The 15,331-nt window shown below is 37.6% G+C and overlaps 1 protein-coding gene across 1 annotated transcript in view; it reads right to left on the bottom strand.

Moving 5' to 3' along the window:
- LOC150088987 (uncharacterized) overlaps positions 1–15,331 on the bottom strand; it is a 65,509-nt gene that overhangs the window by 18,308 nt on the left and 31,870 nt on the right. The window contains exons 4-5 of the mRNA XM_090370374.1: positions 4,163–4,254; positions 2,167–2,272 (exon numbers count right to left, since the gene is read on the bottom strand). Coding sequence (XP_090226500.1) covers positions 2,167–2,272; positions 4,163–4,254 — 198 coding nt within the window. The remainder of the gene's footprint in view (positions 1–2,166; positions 2,273–4,162; positions 4,255–15,331) is intronic.

The raw sequence follows: 15,331 nt of genomic DNA, 5'->3' as shown, positions 1-15,331 counted from the left end.
CCCACCTGGCTAAGGAGGCGCCATTCACTTGGTGGAGTTCAACTAAACCCAGTACTGGAGGAAAGGGACTTGGGTGTTACGATACGGTCAGACATGAAATTCTCTGAGCATTGTAAACATGTTGCAAGGAAGTCCCATGGTGTCCTATCGATCATCTATCGAACTTTTGCAAGTAGAGACAGGGACGTGATAATCCCATTATATAAGGCTTTTGTTAGACCACACTTGGAATACTGTGTTCAAGTATGGAGACCGCACCTAAAGAAAGACATTGAGCTTCTTGAAAGGGTGCAAAGATGGGTAACTCACCTGGTGAGATTGGCAAAAGGGCATCCTTATGAAGAAAGACTTAGAATATGTGGGTTGCAGAGTTTGGAAACTAGACACTTTAGAGGAGATTTGATTGAGGTGTTTAAGGCTCTGAGAGGCATCAGTAAAATGAATGAGGACGAAATTTTCAAGATTATAAATGATGCTAGAACTAGGGGACATAAATTCAAGTTACAGGGGGAGATGTTTTGAGTGGACTGCAGGAAGTTTTATTTTAGCCAGCGAGTTATAAATTACTGGAATAAGTTGCCTACATGGGTGGTAGAGGTTGACAGTTTGGGGAAATTCAAAGGACATCTGGATAGTACCTTCTGGTGAGGGAAACACATAGGATGATAGGTTTAATTTCTTTTTCTTTTATTAATTATTAGTTTGGTTTTTTTTTATCAGTGTTTTATTCGGGTTTTTTTTTTCTTCTTTTTTTTTTTTTTTTTTAATAAGCCATAATAGGCTTTCTTGCACCATGCGGCCATTACTAATACTAATAAATTTAGTTAAGCTATCAACTTCCACAACAAGAGATGGAAGTCTGTTCCAGCAATCAACTACCTGCTGTCTAAAGGCAAATTTCTGCACACCTATTCTACAACTGTCTTTCCTCAGTTTGAATCTATGCCCCACTCAGGTTCTTAATCTGAGCAAGAGGAAGACAACAAGAGATGGAAGTCTGTTCCAGCAATCAACTACCCGCTGGCTAAAGGCAAATTTCTGCACACCTATTCTACAACTGTCTTTCCTCAGTTTGAATCTATGCCCCCCTCGGGTTCTTAATCTGAGCAAGAGGAACAATCCCATCAGCATTGAGCTTGCTCAACCTATTCAAGGCAACCATACACCTCAATCAGATCACCTCATATGTGCATAGTCTCCAGGCTCTGCAATTTGAAGAACTTAAGCCTATCTTGGTAGGAGCACCCCTTTGTTCCCCTCACCAATCTTGTTGCCCATCTTTGTACTCGCTCTAGCAACTCTACATCCTTCCTAAAATGAGGCCTCCAGACCTGTACACAGTATTGAAGGTGTGGCCTGACCATTGCTTTGTACAATGGGATAATCACCTCCTTCTCCCTGTTAGCAAAATTCCTATATATCATTGACAAGATTCCATGACCTGCTCTGGCAGCCCGTCTGCACTGTCAGCAAAATTCATATCTGATTGCACAATTACCCACAGTTGGTACATTTCTCTTGGGTTATGCTACCCACATGCAGTACTTTGCATTTGTCAATGTTAAACTTCAGTTGCCACTTCTCAGCCCATTTGCCCAACTTATCTAGATCCATTTGCAGCAGCATAATAATCCAATGCTTTAAAGTTACAGAGGTAGCACTATGTGCATGTAAATGTGTGCTTATATACATAGATGCAGAATTCACTGCTAGCTCTGTGGTTTTTAAGGACTTTTAAACACAATGGATTTTATTATTTGAAATTTGCTGACAATTTTTGAGCAATATAGTTGTGAAAAACTGTCACGACTTTAATAATATATGACTGATACAAAAATAAAAAGAATAAATATAAGTTAAGAACCTTTATCTTTTTACTTGTGTATTTTTAAAACCCTCATTTTTATTATTTTTATTCTTACTTTTTCTTTTTGTATCTATAATATTAAGGTTGTGTTGACTGTTGCAAGAGATTTTTATTGATACAGTTTACAACACTCAAGGCCCTCTAAAATTTTTGAATATCTTTTAACATTTGTGACACAAAACTGTTGAACAGTTTTGCAGATACTAAAACTGCTTAAAAATACTATTTAATGTGACATTAATAAATAGTGCTTTCTAAATAATATAAAAATCACGAAAATTGTAATTATATAAGCTTACCTATATAAGTATGTGGATATGGTGGTAAAAGGTTGGGTTCATTTGTAGGTAACCAACGGGTAAGCATGGCATAAGATAATTTGGCATGATGGAATGTAAATCCATGCTAAAAGGAACAGTAACAAACATTTTAGGAGACTAATATAAAATAAACTCTTATTTTAGCTTAGTTTTATTCTATAAATAAAATATTTATATATTTATGATAGTTCTGAAAAAAAAGTAAAAACCTTGTCCAGTTAAAATGCATGCACACAAACACAAAACAAGAAGGAACATATAGTGATCATAAAACCATAAAACCGCCATATAATTTCAAAGGTAAAAAAAAAAAAAAAAAAAAAAATCACACATGGATCAACTGGGATACATTTTTCTTTAAATATATTATAAAGCAATTTGATATGTTTTGACATATATTAAAATTTTATATATCCACTGCAGCAATATTTCAGAAAAAGTTTCAAGAAGTAGCATCTCATGTGGTCGAATCTACTTCAAAATTCATTCTAACAGCATACACAGTATTTCTTTTTTTTTAAACAATCTTCACTGTTACTTGTCTTACACGTCTCCCATGCCTCATCACATAATGAAAGTGACAGGTTACTTTCATTATGTGATGAGATTATGATTTTTACAAGAAAAAAGAAATCTGCATTCTAAATGAAATGTAAGTTTACTTTCTTAATTTTACTCCTAAGTTTTCTTATGTTATTTCTTTCCTATTAAATTTAATGGGGCTTTAGCATTTTTGTGCAAACTACATAATTTTTTTTTTTTTTATATATGGTAAGTTATAAGCCTGATTTCATGTGTCATTTGATATTACTGATACTAATACTAATAATTATCTTTCATTTAAGACTCTGCAACAAAATCTGCAATGCCTAACTGTAAAAGTAGACACAACAAATTTTTTTTGTATTTATTTATCCATTAATATGTAGATAAATAAGGTCTGTAAAAAACACAGAGCTACTAGGCTCACATCTGGTGAGTATGGGCTTGGCACACCCAGGGTCCTAAGCTGGATATCATCATTCTTCTCTTTCTTGGTGATTCCCTTCTATTTCTCTCTCTCTCTCTCTCTCTCTCTCTCTGTCTGGGGTAACTTAAATTTTTTTTGGCTTGTGCAACAAAAGCTTCAGGCTTCCTTGCACCATAAGGCTAATTATAATAATAATAATAACTTCTACATTGTAACAATATATTTAAAAGAGTAAGAGATTAACTCAATCTTCTGCATAGAATGCTTCCAGTCAATGCTCTCCAAATGTAAAACGAATAAAATAAAAGGATAAAATGATTTTAATGAATTCTTTTACTCATAGAGACATGACTGATCCAATGCACAATGGAATCGAAAGCTGAGAACCCCAATCCGACCCCGAAACACATCAAACCAACTCAGGAAAAACCACGAGTGCGAGAAGATATTCTGTCAGAATAATTAATGCTTTTCGACTATTCATCTAGATCACACACCACATTATTTCTGACCTGTGATCAAGACAAATAGTCGAAAAGCATTGTCTGCTTAAGGAGGAAAATACAGTAAATTTCATTTAATTTGTATGTCAATGTGTTTATCCACATTTTATAATCGTTTAGCCAAATTTTATTAATATATTTTAAAATCCATTTTAATTATTTATTCTTGTAAACGGTTTTCTCACTTTAGCAATTTTAATTATTCTGACAGAATGTCTTTTCCCACTCATAGTTTTTCTTTTTCTGAGTTGCTTTGATGTGTTTCAGGGTCGGACTGGGGCTCTCATCTTTCGATTCTGTTGTGCGTTGGATCAGTCATGTCTCTATGAGTGAAAGAATTCATTAAAATGATTTTATCCACTTATTTTATTCGTTTTACATTTGAAGAGCATTGACTGAAAGCATTCTATGCAAAATACTGAGGTAATATCTTACTCTTTTAAATAGATAAATAAGACAAGAAAGAACTTTTAATTTGATTAAAAACACTGTAAAAACTTACCTTGACTAGAATAGGAATACAGAATGATTTATCAAGGGGTACCTTAAACCATACACCTCTTATGTGATTCCCTTGCCAGTTAGACAGTGAATCTAGAATAAATAAAAGACTTCAATAAAAACCTGTCATACTGTAATCTAGTATACTGTACTCGGGTAAGAATTTAATAATTAATTTTAATGAAGACTAGAAAACTGAATGGAACAATGCCATATTTACACTCAGTGATTGCTGAATTGTAACCACCCCATCCATAATACACCATACTGTATATCGTGCAGTATAAAAATCCAAACAGCTTCAGGCACTACAGAAATGGCAATTTGCATCTGGTCATTAAGGTTAAAGTTATAAAGTAGCAGTTATGGGATGTAGTAAAGATATCATAGAGAGTCAAAAAGGCATGACTGTGAGAGGTCGTGTGTTGTGGTGTCAGCAACATGCTGGTTGGACATTGGAGGACTGGAAACCAGTGTGCTGGTTGGATGAGTCCAAATACCTGGTGCAACAAACCAAGAGACTCCATGTGGTGCAAGGAATGAGTCCATGCACCCACGGTGAATACTGCTCACTATCCAGGCAGGTGGCAATGGCTGCCTAATATGGGGGATGTTTTGATAGCAAGAACTAGGACCCCTGGTGAGTAGGAACCAATGTTTTACTGGTGAGGTCTATTCACAGCTCTTAGGAGACCATGTACACCCTGCCATGTTGTATTTTTTCCCAGACAGACAGGATCTTCCAAGACAATAATGCACAATATCATCGGGCCCACATTGTGCACAAGTGGTTCGAGGAACACAGTGGAGATATCACCCACCTTGATTGGCTTCCAAATTCGCCTGACCTCAATCCAATTGAACACCTGTGGGATGTTCTGGAATGAGAAGTGAGACACATAGACATGCAACCATCATCTAATCTGACACTGTGGAATGCCTTGGAGGCAGCATGGCTGCAGGTCCCTACAGACATCTTCAGATATCTAGTGGTGTCAATGCCCAGACAAATGGTAGCTGTTATCTGTGCAAACAGTGGCTCAATGTGGTATTAGGTAGGAGGTCATAATTCAGTGATCACTAAGTGTATATGTGATCCAATTAACCTTTCGTCAGTTCCCTCAATGTCAACATTCTTAGGTATCATAAAAACAGAGAAGTTGCACCAAGTGTGTCAACCAGTATAAGGCATGTGGAAGGGAGAGAGAAAGAGAATGCAGCATGTCTCATGGGTAGACTCTAAATCCACCCAAGACCTGCAGTGAGTAATAATGATCATTCAGATGGGAGAATCATGTCAGTAAAATGTGCAGTTACTTTGTCTACATCACAAATTTTGTCTCAAGAACAATATACACGTCACAGAACCTTTTTCACTGCTCCATTAAGCAAATCATTTTATTTTTATGGGTACAGAGCTTCAGGTATCAGCTCAGATACAAAAAAGAAAATAATGAAATAACAATATTAATTAATTAAACATGTCTGTCTAGCACACAAATAAATACTCATTCCACATGTAAAAGTAATATATCCACAAAAATAAAACTTTATCAGTTAATGTGATTCAGGCAGAAGATTAAAAAAACAACGACAAAAAAAAGCAAACAGCTTCAAAAGGACCGGTTATAATCCAATTTTATTTTAAGTTAACAAAAAATAAATACAGTCGGACCTCTATATAATGAAATCGATCGTTCCCTTGAAAAAATTCGTTATACAGAATTTGGTTTTAAAGAAATATGACCTTTACAACAATGAAAAATACTGTAAATTCAGAAATATAGTAAAAGATGGGAAAGAAGTGGGAAAGAATAAATTTTTTAACATTTTAAAACAATTTATTAATACATACATATTAAGAAATGACTACTTACATGATGCCCACAATTTATTAGTACACTTCTAAGAATTATGTTGTAAAATATTTGGTTATTTTTTGTTGTACACTGGATTCTACTGTACATCGTTCACAAAAACGTTCGCATTTGTTTAAATTTTAAACACTCAGATATATTTTCTGTTACATTTTCTTTCCACTGAAGACCTCAATGCAAAGTTTCAAATTCTGCCAAAAAATCTTCCAAACAAATGGATTCTTGGTCCATTTGTTTGGAAGATTTAATATTGTTCTCATTTTCTTTAATCCAACTCACTGTCGATATTGTCACTAGTTCTTTAAATATGCTCCAAAGTGTTGGAGTCACTTGGATATTCAGCTGCTATGACATCATTATCAACTCCTAAAAATACATCAAGAACAATTTTTCCACTGACCAAACCTCGCTTGGAACTCTTCCCAAGATTGCTCAATGTCTTATAGTAGTTCATCCCTCTCATCTCTGTTAATTAGCATTTTAGCAAAACCTGCTTTTGTGAAACAATTCTTAATTGTTGTTTCCGTCACATCTTGACTCCACACTTTTGCCAACTGTGATATGCACATCCATAAATCTATAACAGAATCTATAGGTTGGTTGGTTTCTATTCTCAGTATAATTTCTTTCAGTATGCACCTTTGGTAGTGCATTTTCAAATTCTTGATAATGCCTTGGTCCATTGTCTGCAGTTAAGACAAATTATTCAGAAGAAAGAAAACAAACTTCACACTTGTAAGTTTTGAAATTACTGAGTGAACTTGGGGAGGGCAGTTGTTGGCAATCAATGCGATTTTTCTGTTTTCTTTCGTCATCTTTCTATCAAAATTTAAAATCCACTGCTCAAAAATTTCGCTTGTCATTCAAGGTTTTTTATTGTAGTTATAGTTCAACTCTAATGACTTTACTCCTTTGAAACATCGGGGTTATTTACTTTCCTCTTACCAAAAGTTTCAGTTTTTCATTATCAGTCATATTTGCAACCAAGAGTGCAATTCTCTCCTTACTATTTTTACCACATAAAACATTTATCACCTTTAAAAGTCAGTGTCTTGTTCGACAAACATTTAAAAAATATACGTTTCATCAACGTTGAATATGTCTTTGGACTCATAGTCCTCCATAATTTTTTTAAAAACTGTTTCTTTCCGATGGGTATAGTCTTCTTCGATTCCAACTTCACTTTCATCAGAAATAACTTTTTAGAGCCATGATGCTCTTTAAATTTGTCCAGCCAACCAGAACTGGCTTGGAATGTTTTGTGCTCCAGAAAAGATGCCTACTGCATAGCCTTTTCTTTTATTAATAGCCCTGATACCAGCATGTTTTGGTCTCGAATCAACTTCATCCACTAAAAAACTGCTTCATTTACATCTTCCCAAAGGCATAATTTCGCACGTTTCCGACGGGATCCTGTTTCTCAAACAGCTTGAGAATCGAAACAGGGTTTTTCAGAATGGTTGACACACTACTGGCAGGGACATAAAATTTTAAAGCGATTTTTTTTTTTTTTAAATGCCTAATAAGCAGCACTTCCACTTTTTCGCACTACACGAGGATTTCCTCTTAGACACTGCAAGGTTACTTGCACAGCAGTTAAAGCACAGCTGAAATTAGGGACCACTTGTAGTTACCATATAAAAAGAGACAGGTGAAATTTAATGAAAGTGTGGATGACTCATTTCTTCGAAACAACAGATGAATTTCTGATGATAAAGGAAAATCACTCTATCCTAAGTCTCTAACAGGATGCTTTCGGTAGAAAATAGGTTGACCATAGCCAATGCCTGCATCGGGAATATGCCTTAACCTTTGCCAATGCCTGTGGACAGCTGACTAGCAGAACTTCTTGGCATGGTAAGTTCCATAAGTTAGCATTAGCATTTGTAGAGGCATTTGATGCAAGAAAGCAAGCTTATGCAGCATCAGCCAAAAAAAAAAAAAAAAAAACCCACTTCCACTTCACCCCTCTGTTCGTTCAAAATACCTGTCCAGCTGAGCCTTAAACTTATTTAGGCTATCAACCTCCACCACAAGGGATGGCAGTCTGTTCCACCAACCAACCACCCGCTGGCTAAAGGCAAATTTCCGCACGTCTATCCTACATCTGTCTTTCCTCAATTTGAATTTATGCCCTCTCAGGTGATTTTTCTGAGCTAGAGGAAGAATCCCATCAGCATTGAGCATGCTTAAACCATTCAAGGCTTTATACACCTCTATCAGATCACCTCGCTGGTGCCTAGTCTCCAGACACTGTAATTTGCAAAACTTAAGCCTTTCTTAGTAAGAGCACCCCTTTGTTCCATTCACTAATCTTGTTGCCCTTCTCTGTACTCGTTCCAGCAGCTCTACATCCTTCTTGAAATGAGGCCTCCAGACCTGTATACAGTACTCCAGGTGTGGCCTGACCATTGCCTTATACAATGGAATAATCACCTCCTTATCCCTGCTAGAAAAATTCCTGTATATCATTGACAATACTCCATGAGCTACTCTTGCAGCCCGTCTGCACTGCTCAGAGAACTTCATATCTGCCTGCACAATCACCCCCAAGTCCCTTTCATTCTCTACCACTGTCAGTGTAGTACCACAGAGTTGATACGTTGCTCTGGGGTTGCTGTTTCCCATGTGTAGTACTTTACATTTGTCAATGTTAAACTTCATTTGCCACCTCTCAGCACATCTGCTCAACCTTTCCAGATCCTGTTGCAGCAGCATAGTGTCAGTAGTGTCCTTGACAACCCTGCCAACCTTTGTATCATCTGCAAACTTGGACATTAAGCTTGATATACCATCATCAATATCATTTATAAATACAGAAAACAATAATGGACCCAACACTGAGCCCTGAGGGACTCCACTAATAACATTAGTCCACGATGAGCAGTGTCCATTGATTACCACTCTCTGTCTTCTCCCCCTCAACCACCCCTTTATCCATAGCAGCAATTTGCCTCCAATGTCACACTGCTCCAATTTGTGTAGCAGTCTTCCATGTGCAACAGTATCAAAAGCCTTTCTAAGATCCAAGTATATAATATCAAAGTTATTCCCTGCATCCAGTTCTTTTGTGACTGCATCATAGTATCCAATCAAGTTGGTCAGGCAAGACTTCCCCTTAACAAAACCATGCTGTGTCTGAGCTATAACTGAAGTCTTGTCTAAATGATCCTGCAGTGCTTCTTTAACCAGTGCCTCCATTAATTTTCCTGGAACAGAAGTTAAGCTCACAGGTCTATAATTACTTGTGTCAGCCTTTGATCCTCCTTTGTGAATTGGGGTCACATTTGCACATTTCCAGTCTATGGGTACCTCCCCTGAGTCCAAGGAAGCTCTCATAATTATGGCTAAGGGTTTGCTTACTTCCTTTGCTGCCTCCTTTAATATAACTGGATAGATCCCATCCACCCCGGGTGCCTTTCTTGTGTTTATCTTCAACAGTTTCTCCTCCACTTTACTCCCAGTTATTTCAAGATTCTGTAGCTTACTGCTAGAGTTGAATACACCTCTGGCATTCCCCTTGCTGAATAACTCCTCATGTGTGAATGTCGATGCAAAATATTCATTTAGTTTGTTAGCTACCTGAGCAGGATCATCAACAGTTGACCCATCAATATCAAGTGGACCAATCTGATTCATCCCCTTCCTTCTAGAGTTTACATAAGTAAAGAACTCTTTGCTGTTTTTCTTTGCATCCCTTGCCAAGGATTTCTCGTAATCTGCCTTTGCCTGCCTAACCTCCTTTGTAACTTGGCTGCATATCAACTTGTATCTATCATAGGCTTCTGTGTCATGTGTTAATTTGTAAGTATCCCATGCATTTTTCTTCTCTGCCATATGCCTCATTAGTTCATCTGACATCCATTTTGGCCTAAACCTTGAACAATATTTCTTAGTTGGTATGTAAAGCCTAGTAGCTTCCAAGATAAGTTCTTTGAATGCTTCCCATTTTGAATTTGCTGTTGGTAACATCATCAGTTGGTCCCACTGTATAGAATTTAAATACTGTCTCAGTCCATCGTAGTCGCCTTTACGGAAGCAATAACCCTTCCCTTTACCCCTAATGGTAGTTACCTCTTTCAGTAAATCCCACTTCAGCACACTGTGATCACTGCCACCTAGTGGTTCATTTATCTGCAGATTCTTAATGCATGAAGAATCACTGCTGATAATCAAATCAAGAGTTGATTTGATTATCAGCTCTAGTTGCCTCCCTCTAGTTGCCTCCCGAACATGCTGATGTAGAAAACAATCATCCAATAAATCCACAAAAGCCCTGCTAGTGTGTGAGTAACCAGCCCCCAAATTCCAGTCAATATCTGGGAAATTAAAATCTCCCATTATAAGACTCTCTGATTTACTGGCCTACTCTATTTCCCTGTACAGTTCCTCATTATACTCATCAGAGTCATTAGGCCTATAGCACACTCCTCTCAATTTTGATCTCCCAATGCTTATGTCACACCAAACTGACTCAACACTGCACTGTCCAGCGATGTCGACTGGCTTCACTTCCTTGGTTTTTATGTGTTTCTTAACTAATAGCATAACCCCTCCCCCCTTCCTATCCTGTCTATCCTTTCTGTAGACGTTGTACTCCCCAAATTGCAGTTCTGCATCCCTTATATCTGTGTGACACCACGTCTCTGATATCCCAACAATATCTGCCTTTGATGTTTTGAGCAATACCTCAAATTCATCAAATTTATTTACTAAACTCCTAGCATTGGTGTACACGCAAGTATACCTGCACCTGTTTCTATTCTTAGCTACCCTAACACGACCCATGTGTTTACTTGTACCGCAATGGCTCCCGGCAGTCTCTGAAATACCATGCATCTTGTTTTTCAGGCTTCTGCTCATTCTAATAGAAGCAGTGCAAGAATCTCTTTCACCTCTGCCAGTGGCTACTGTCAATCTATTGGTCTTTGTCTCCCCCCAAGCTAGCAGTTTTCCGACCCACCTAACACTGCCTCGATAGCATCAGCAAATATTCTTGCACCCTTTCTATTTAAGTGTATCCCATCCCTGTAGAAGCAATCTCTCCTGTTAACAAGTACAGTCCAGGCTGAAAAAAATTCTACCCCTTGAGCCTTGCACAATCTTTCCAGGGCCGAATTGATCGACAAGGCTCTCATCATATACTCCTTCCTATCGTGTCTGGGCAGAATTGCAGACACTTTCAAATTCAACCCTAATTCTCGGCTTTTGTTCAACAGTGACCTGTACTTGTTAAGTAATTCTGCCGGTCTCCTACTCTTAATATTATTAGTGCCAACGTGTACAACTATATCACCTTTTGTGCCCTTAAAAGATGATATTCGCTCTACAACGTCATCAACCTTTGCCCCTGGCAGACATACCCTGGTCCTGTTCCACCTATCTTTTTTACAAAGCATGTTCCCCGTTTCCCTGACAATAGAGTCACCAACAACTACTAGTTCCTTCGGGACCAGCGCATTCTGCCTTGGGGGTTGTCTCTGTGTCACGCGATGCCCAAGTGCAAGCTCTGGCGTTGATGTGGGCAGCTGAGAGCTTGATGGGCCCCTCAATTTAGTTTCTTCGAGGGCATCCACCCTGTCCTTCAAGCTCTCATATAGGCCCAAAAGAACGCCAAGTTGTTGCCTGATATCGATACACTCCTTGCATCGCGCACACACAAAGACATCCCCCTCGGCAGTATCATGTCCCGTACCCGATTGCTCTGCAAACATCAAGCAAACAGTGCATTTTATAAGGCTGTGAGTCAGAGGACAACTGCCCCCCTCAGTTCTGCTCTGAGCCACAGCGCTTCCATTAGCTTGAGCCTTTTGCTTTGCTGCTCTGGTCTGAGTCATGATTCTATTAATTTATCAATTAATTATAATTAATTATGTTATGTTATTAATTATGTTAAATATAATTAATTATATTACGTTTGTAATCTAAGTCGTTATATGTATTTATTTAAACGTACAATTTAACTGCTAACGAAGTTCAACTAACGCTATCTAGTACGGCATACAACTATCGTATCACAATGGCGGGAAAATTACGAACGGTAGCGGAGTTGAAACACGTGGAAACCTTTACCGATACTTTTATGCAATTACAAGGCCGAGTAAAGAATAAATACACCAAGTTAATCAGAAAATCACAAAATAATGTTATACTACTAAATTTAAATCAAAAGTTTTAGAAAAACAATAATTTCGAATCAATAAATAAGAAAAATCCACTTAGCGGCTTGGAACACGACCGTCTCTAGTAGCCTCGTCAGCAGACTCCCAGTTCTATAGGTTTTACTTCTTTTCAGCCATTGCTGACCAAGGGCAAAGGCCTTTCCCAACACTTTTTTTTTAAACATCTTTTTCTATTCCGTGCCATGGTTGGCCAGTTTCCTCCTGCAGGGTTTTACAGGCACCATTATATTGTAAAATGTTTTAGCTCTTAATTTGTGGAATTAAAGCCTTTAGCTATTAAAAGCTAAAGGGATTAATGCTTAATCCTTTTATCTCTTAATTCATGCTTTCTACAACATCAGCTTTATTGCCTAAAGGCCAGAGGTGCAAACAATGCGTACCCAAGTCTCTCGAAAACAGTTCGTTATATGGAAATTTTCTTTGTTATATGGAAATTATTTTCAATGTAATGACCAAGGGGAAATCAAAAAGGTTCGCTACATAGAAAATTTCACTATATGGAAACTCATTAAAGAGAGGTCCGACTGTATATATATGTCAAATTTATATTTTCACCATCAAGAACTATATTCTTGTATATATTATTCAAAATAATTTAACCTTTTTTTTTTCTGCTGTTCAGAACTAATTAGAATTAGCTAACTTAATTAACCTTTGTTATGGGATGTAGAGATATCTGTCATTACATTAATTATGATTGAGGTTATTAAATTAATAAACATTACAGTGTGACTGGCTTGCCTCTATTTATAGAAGCAAAAAGTCAATTATACAAACAATATAAGAGAATCTAATAACCTGAATTTTAAATTGATAAATTAGCATAATGTATTATATTATCAATAGCATTAGCAAGAGCACATGATGCAAGAAAGCAAGCTTATATAGCATCAGCCAAAAAAAAAAAAAAAAAAAAAAAAAAAACAACACACACCCATTTGCTCCAAATGTTTGTCTAGTTCTGCCTTGAATGTGTTTAAGCCATCAACTTCTACAACGACAGATGGAAGTTTGTTCCAGCAATCAACCCTCCACTGGCTAAAGGCAAACTTCTGCTTATCTCAAGAAGCTTGTCTCAATTATTAATTAATATTAAATTTGAAAATATTAAAATACTTGAGTAATACTACAGATCATAAGAGAAAGCTGGAATCCACTGGAGTTTCCCTTTACATCTTCTAGTCCAGTCAACTGCATCAAAACAGAGTTTTGGTGCAGTTGAAACAGTTTTTCTGCTGTTTTTAAAGAGAGTCTGGGCACTGACTCTCTTTAAAAATTACAGCTGTGAATTACAGGCTCAGAAAAAGCGATAAGTGTTTGCTTTTTATTTACCTAATTGTTATTTTATATTGTACTTTATACGTAGTCTTATAGTTATAGTTACGCTGGTTATTTTTATTTTTAATTTAGATAAAGAGTTTTTGTAGATTACTACTTAATATACGTAAAATCATTATTTCGTTCAAATCTTGCAGCCATTGTTTTTGTATAGAGTAGTAGGGAATTCAAATTTTTAATTGTGGTAACTAGGTAGCTCTAACGTATAATTATATAGCGTAATACGCATCACTGCATTTAGGATTCTATTAGATAGCATAGTATTGACAATTAATTAAATTTATTGGTATTATTAATTTAAAATATCATGCCCCAGACTAGAGCATCAAAACAACGGGCACAAAGTGGCAGGAGTGCTGTGACTCGGGGGAGAACTGAGGGGGACGATTCTCCAATCACAGCCTCATCATGCATCACAGCCTAAAAAAATGTGCAACTTGTGAAATGTTTGCCGAACTCTCTGGAACAGAACATGATCTAGCCAAGGGGGATGTCTTTGTGTGTGGCAGGTGCAGAGAGTGTCAAGAAATTAGGCATCAACTCAGCATTCTACTGGGCATCTATGAGAGCTTGAGGTGTAGGGTAGATGCCCTCGAAGAAATTAATATGAGGGGCCCGTCAAGCTCTCAGCTGCCCAACTCAATGCCAGAGCTTATTCCTGGGCACAGTGGCAATCTCCAAGGCAGAATACGCTGGTCCCAAAGGAACTAGTTATTGTTGGTGACTCTATTGTCAGGGAGACGGGGAATATATTGTGTAAAAAGGATAGATGGAACAAGACCAGGGTATGTCTGCCAAGAGCAAAAGTTGATGACGTTGTAAAGCATATATCATCTTTTAAGGGCACAAAAGGTGATATTGTTGTACACGTTAGCACCAATGACATTAAGAGTAGATCTGCAGATTGACTTAACAAGTACAGGTCAATGTTGCAAAAAAGTCGTGAGTCAGGGTTAAATTTGAAAGTGTCTCTGCAATTCTGCCCAGACATGATAGGAGGGAGTACATGATGAGAGCCTTGTCAATCAATTCGGCCCTGGAGAGAATGTGCAAGGCTCAAGGGATAGAATTTTTTTAAGCATCATCTGTGCTTGTTAACAGGAGAGACTGTTTCTACAGGGATGGGATACACTTAAATAGAAAGGGTGCAAGAATATTTGCTGATGCCATCGAGGCAGTGTTAGGTGGGTCAGAAAATTGCTAGCTTGGGGGGATTCACAGATGAAAAGGTTAAAAGTAGCTGCAGACAGAGGTGAAGGTGATTCTTGCACAACTTCTATTAGAATAAGTAGCAACCTAGAGCGAGGGATGCTGGGGGTTTCAGGGACTGATGGCAGTCATCGTGAAACAGGTGGGTATATGGGATGTGTCAGGGGGAATAGGAATAGGTGCTTGTTTGTTTGTTTTGTTATTTGGTTTTTAGGAGCATTAGTAACTAAGGCCATATTACTCCGGGATATGCGGTGGTCATTCCCTGACCTTTCCGCATCCTCCGTATTTGGTGGTGATGGGCTCGAACCCCGGTCTAATCAAGAAGCGTGTGCTACGCACTGCTCCTCCTTCACACCTGGCTACGGAGGCGCCAGGAATAGGTGCATGTATACCACTGCTAGAAGTATAGTAAATAAATTTGGTGAATTTGAAGTGTTGGTCAAGACATCAAAGGTGAATATTGTTGGGATATCAGAGACGTGGTGTCAAACTGATATTAGGAATGCAGAATTGGAATTTGGGGAGTACAATGTGTACAGAAAGGATAGACAAGAGGAGAGG

The sequence above is a fragment of the Mastigoproctus giganteus genome, chromosome 3 (genome assembly GCF_048544385.1).
Source record: "Mastigoproctus giganteus isolate SK-2022 chromosome 3, ASM4854438v1, whole genome shotgun sequence".
Classification (NCBI taxonomy): domain Eukaryota; kingdom Metazoa; phylum Arthropoda; class Arachnida; order Uropygi; family Thelyphonidae; genus Mastigoproctus; species Mastigoproctus giganteus.
Note: the sequence above shows the minus strand (reverse complement) of the source record. Positions and strands in the feature narration are given on the sequence as shown.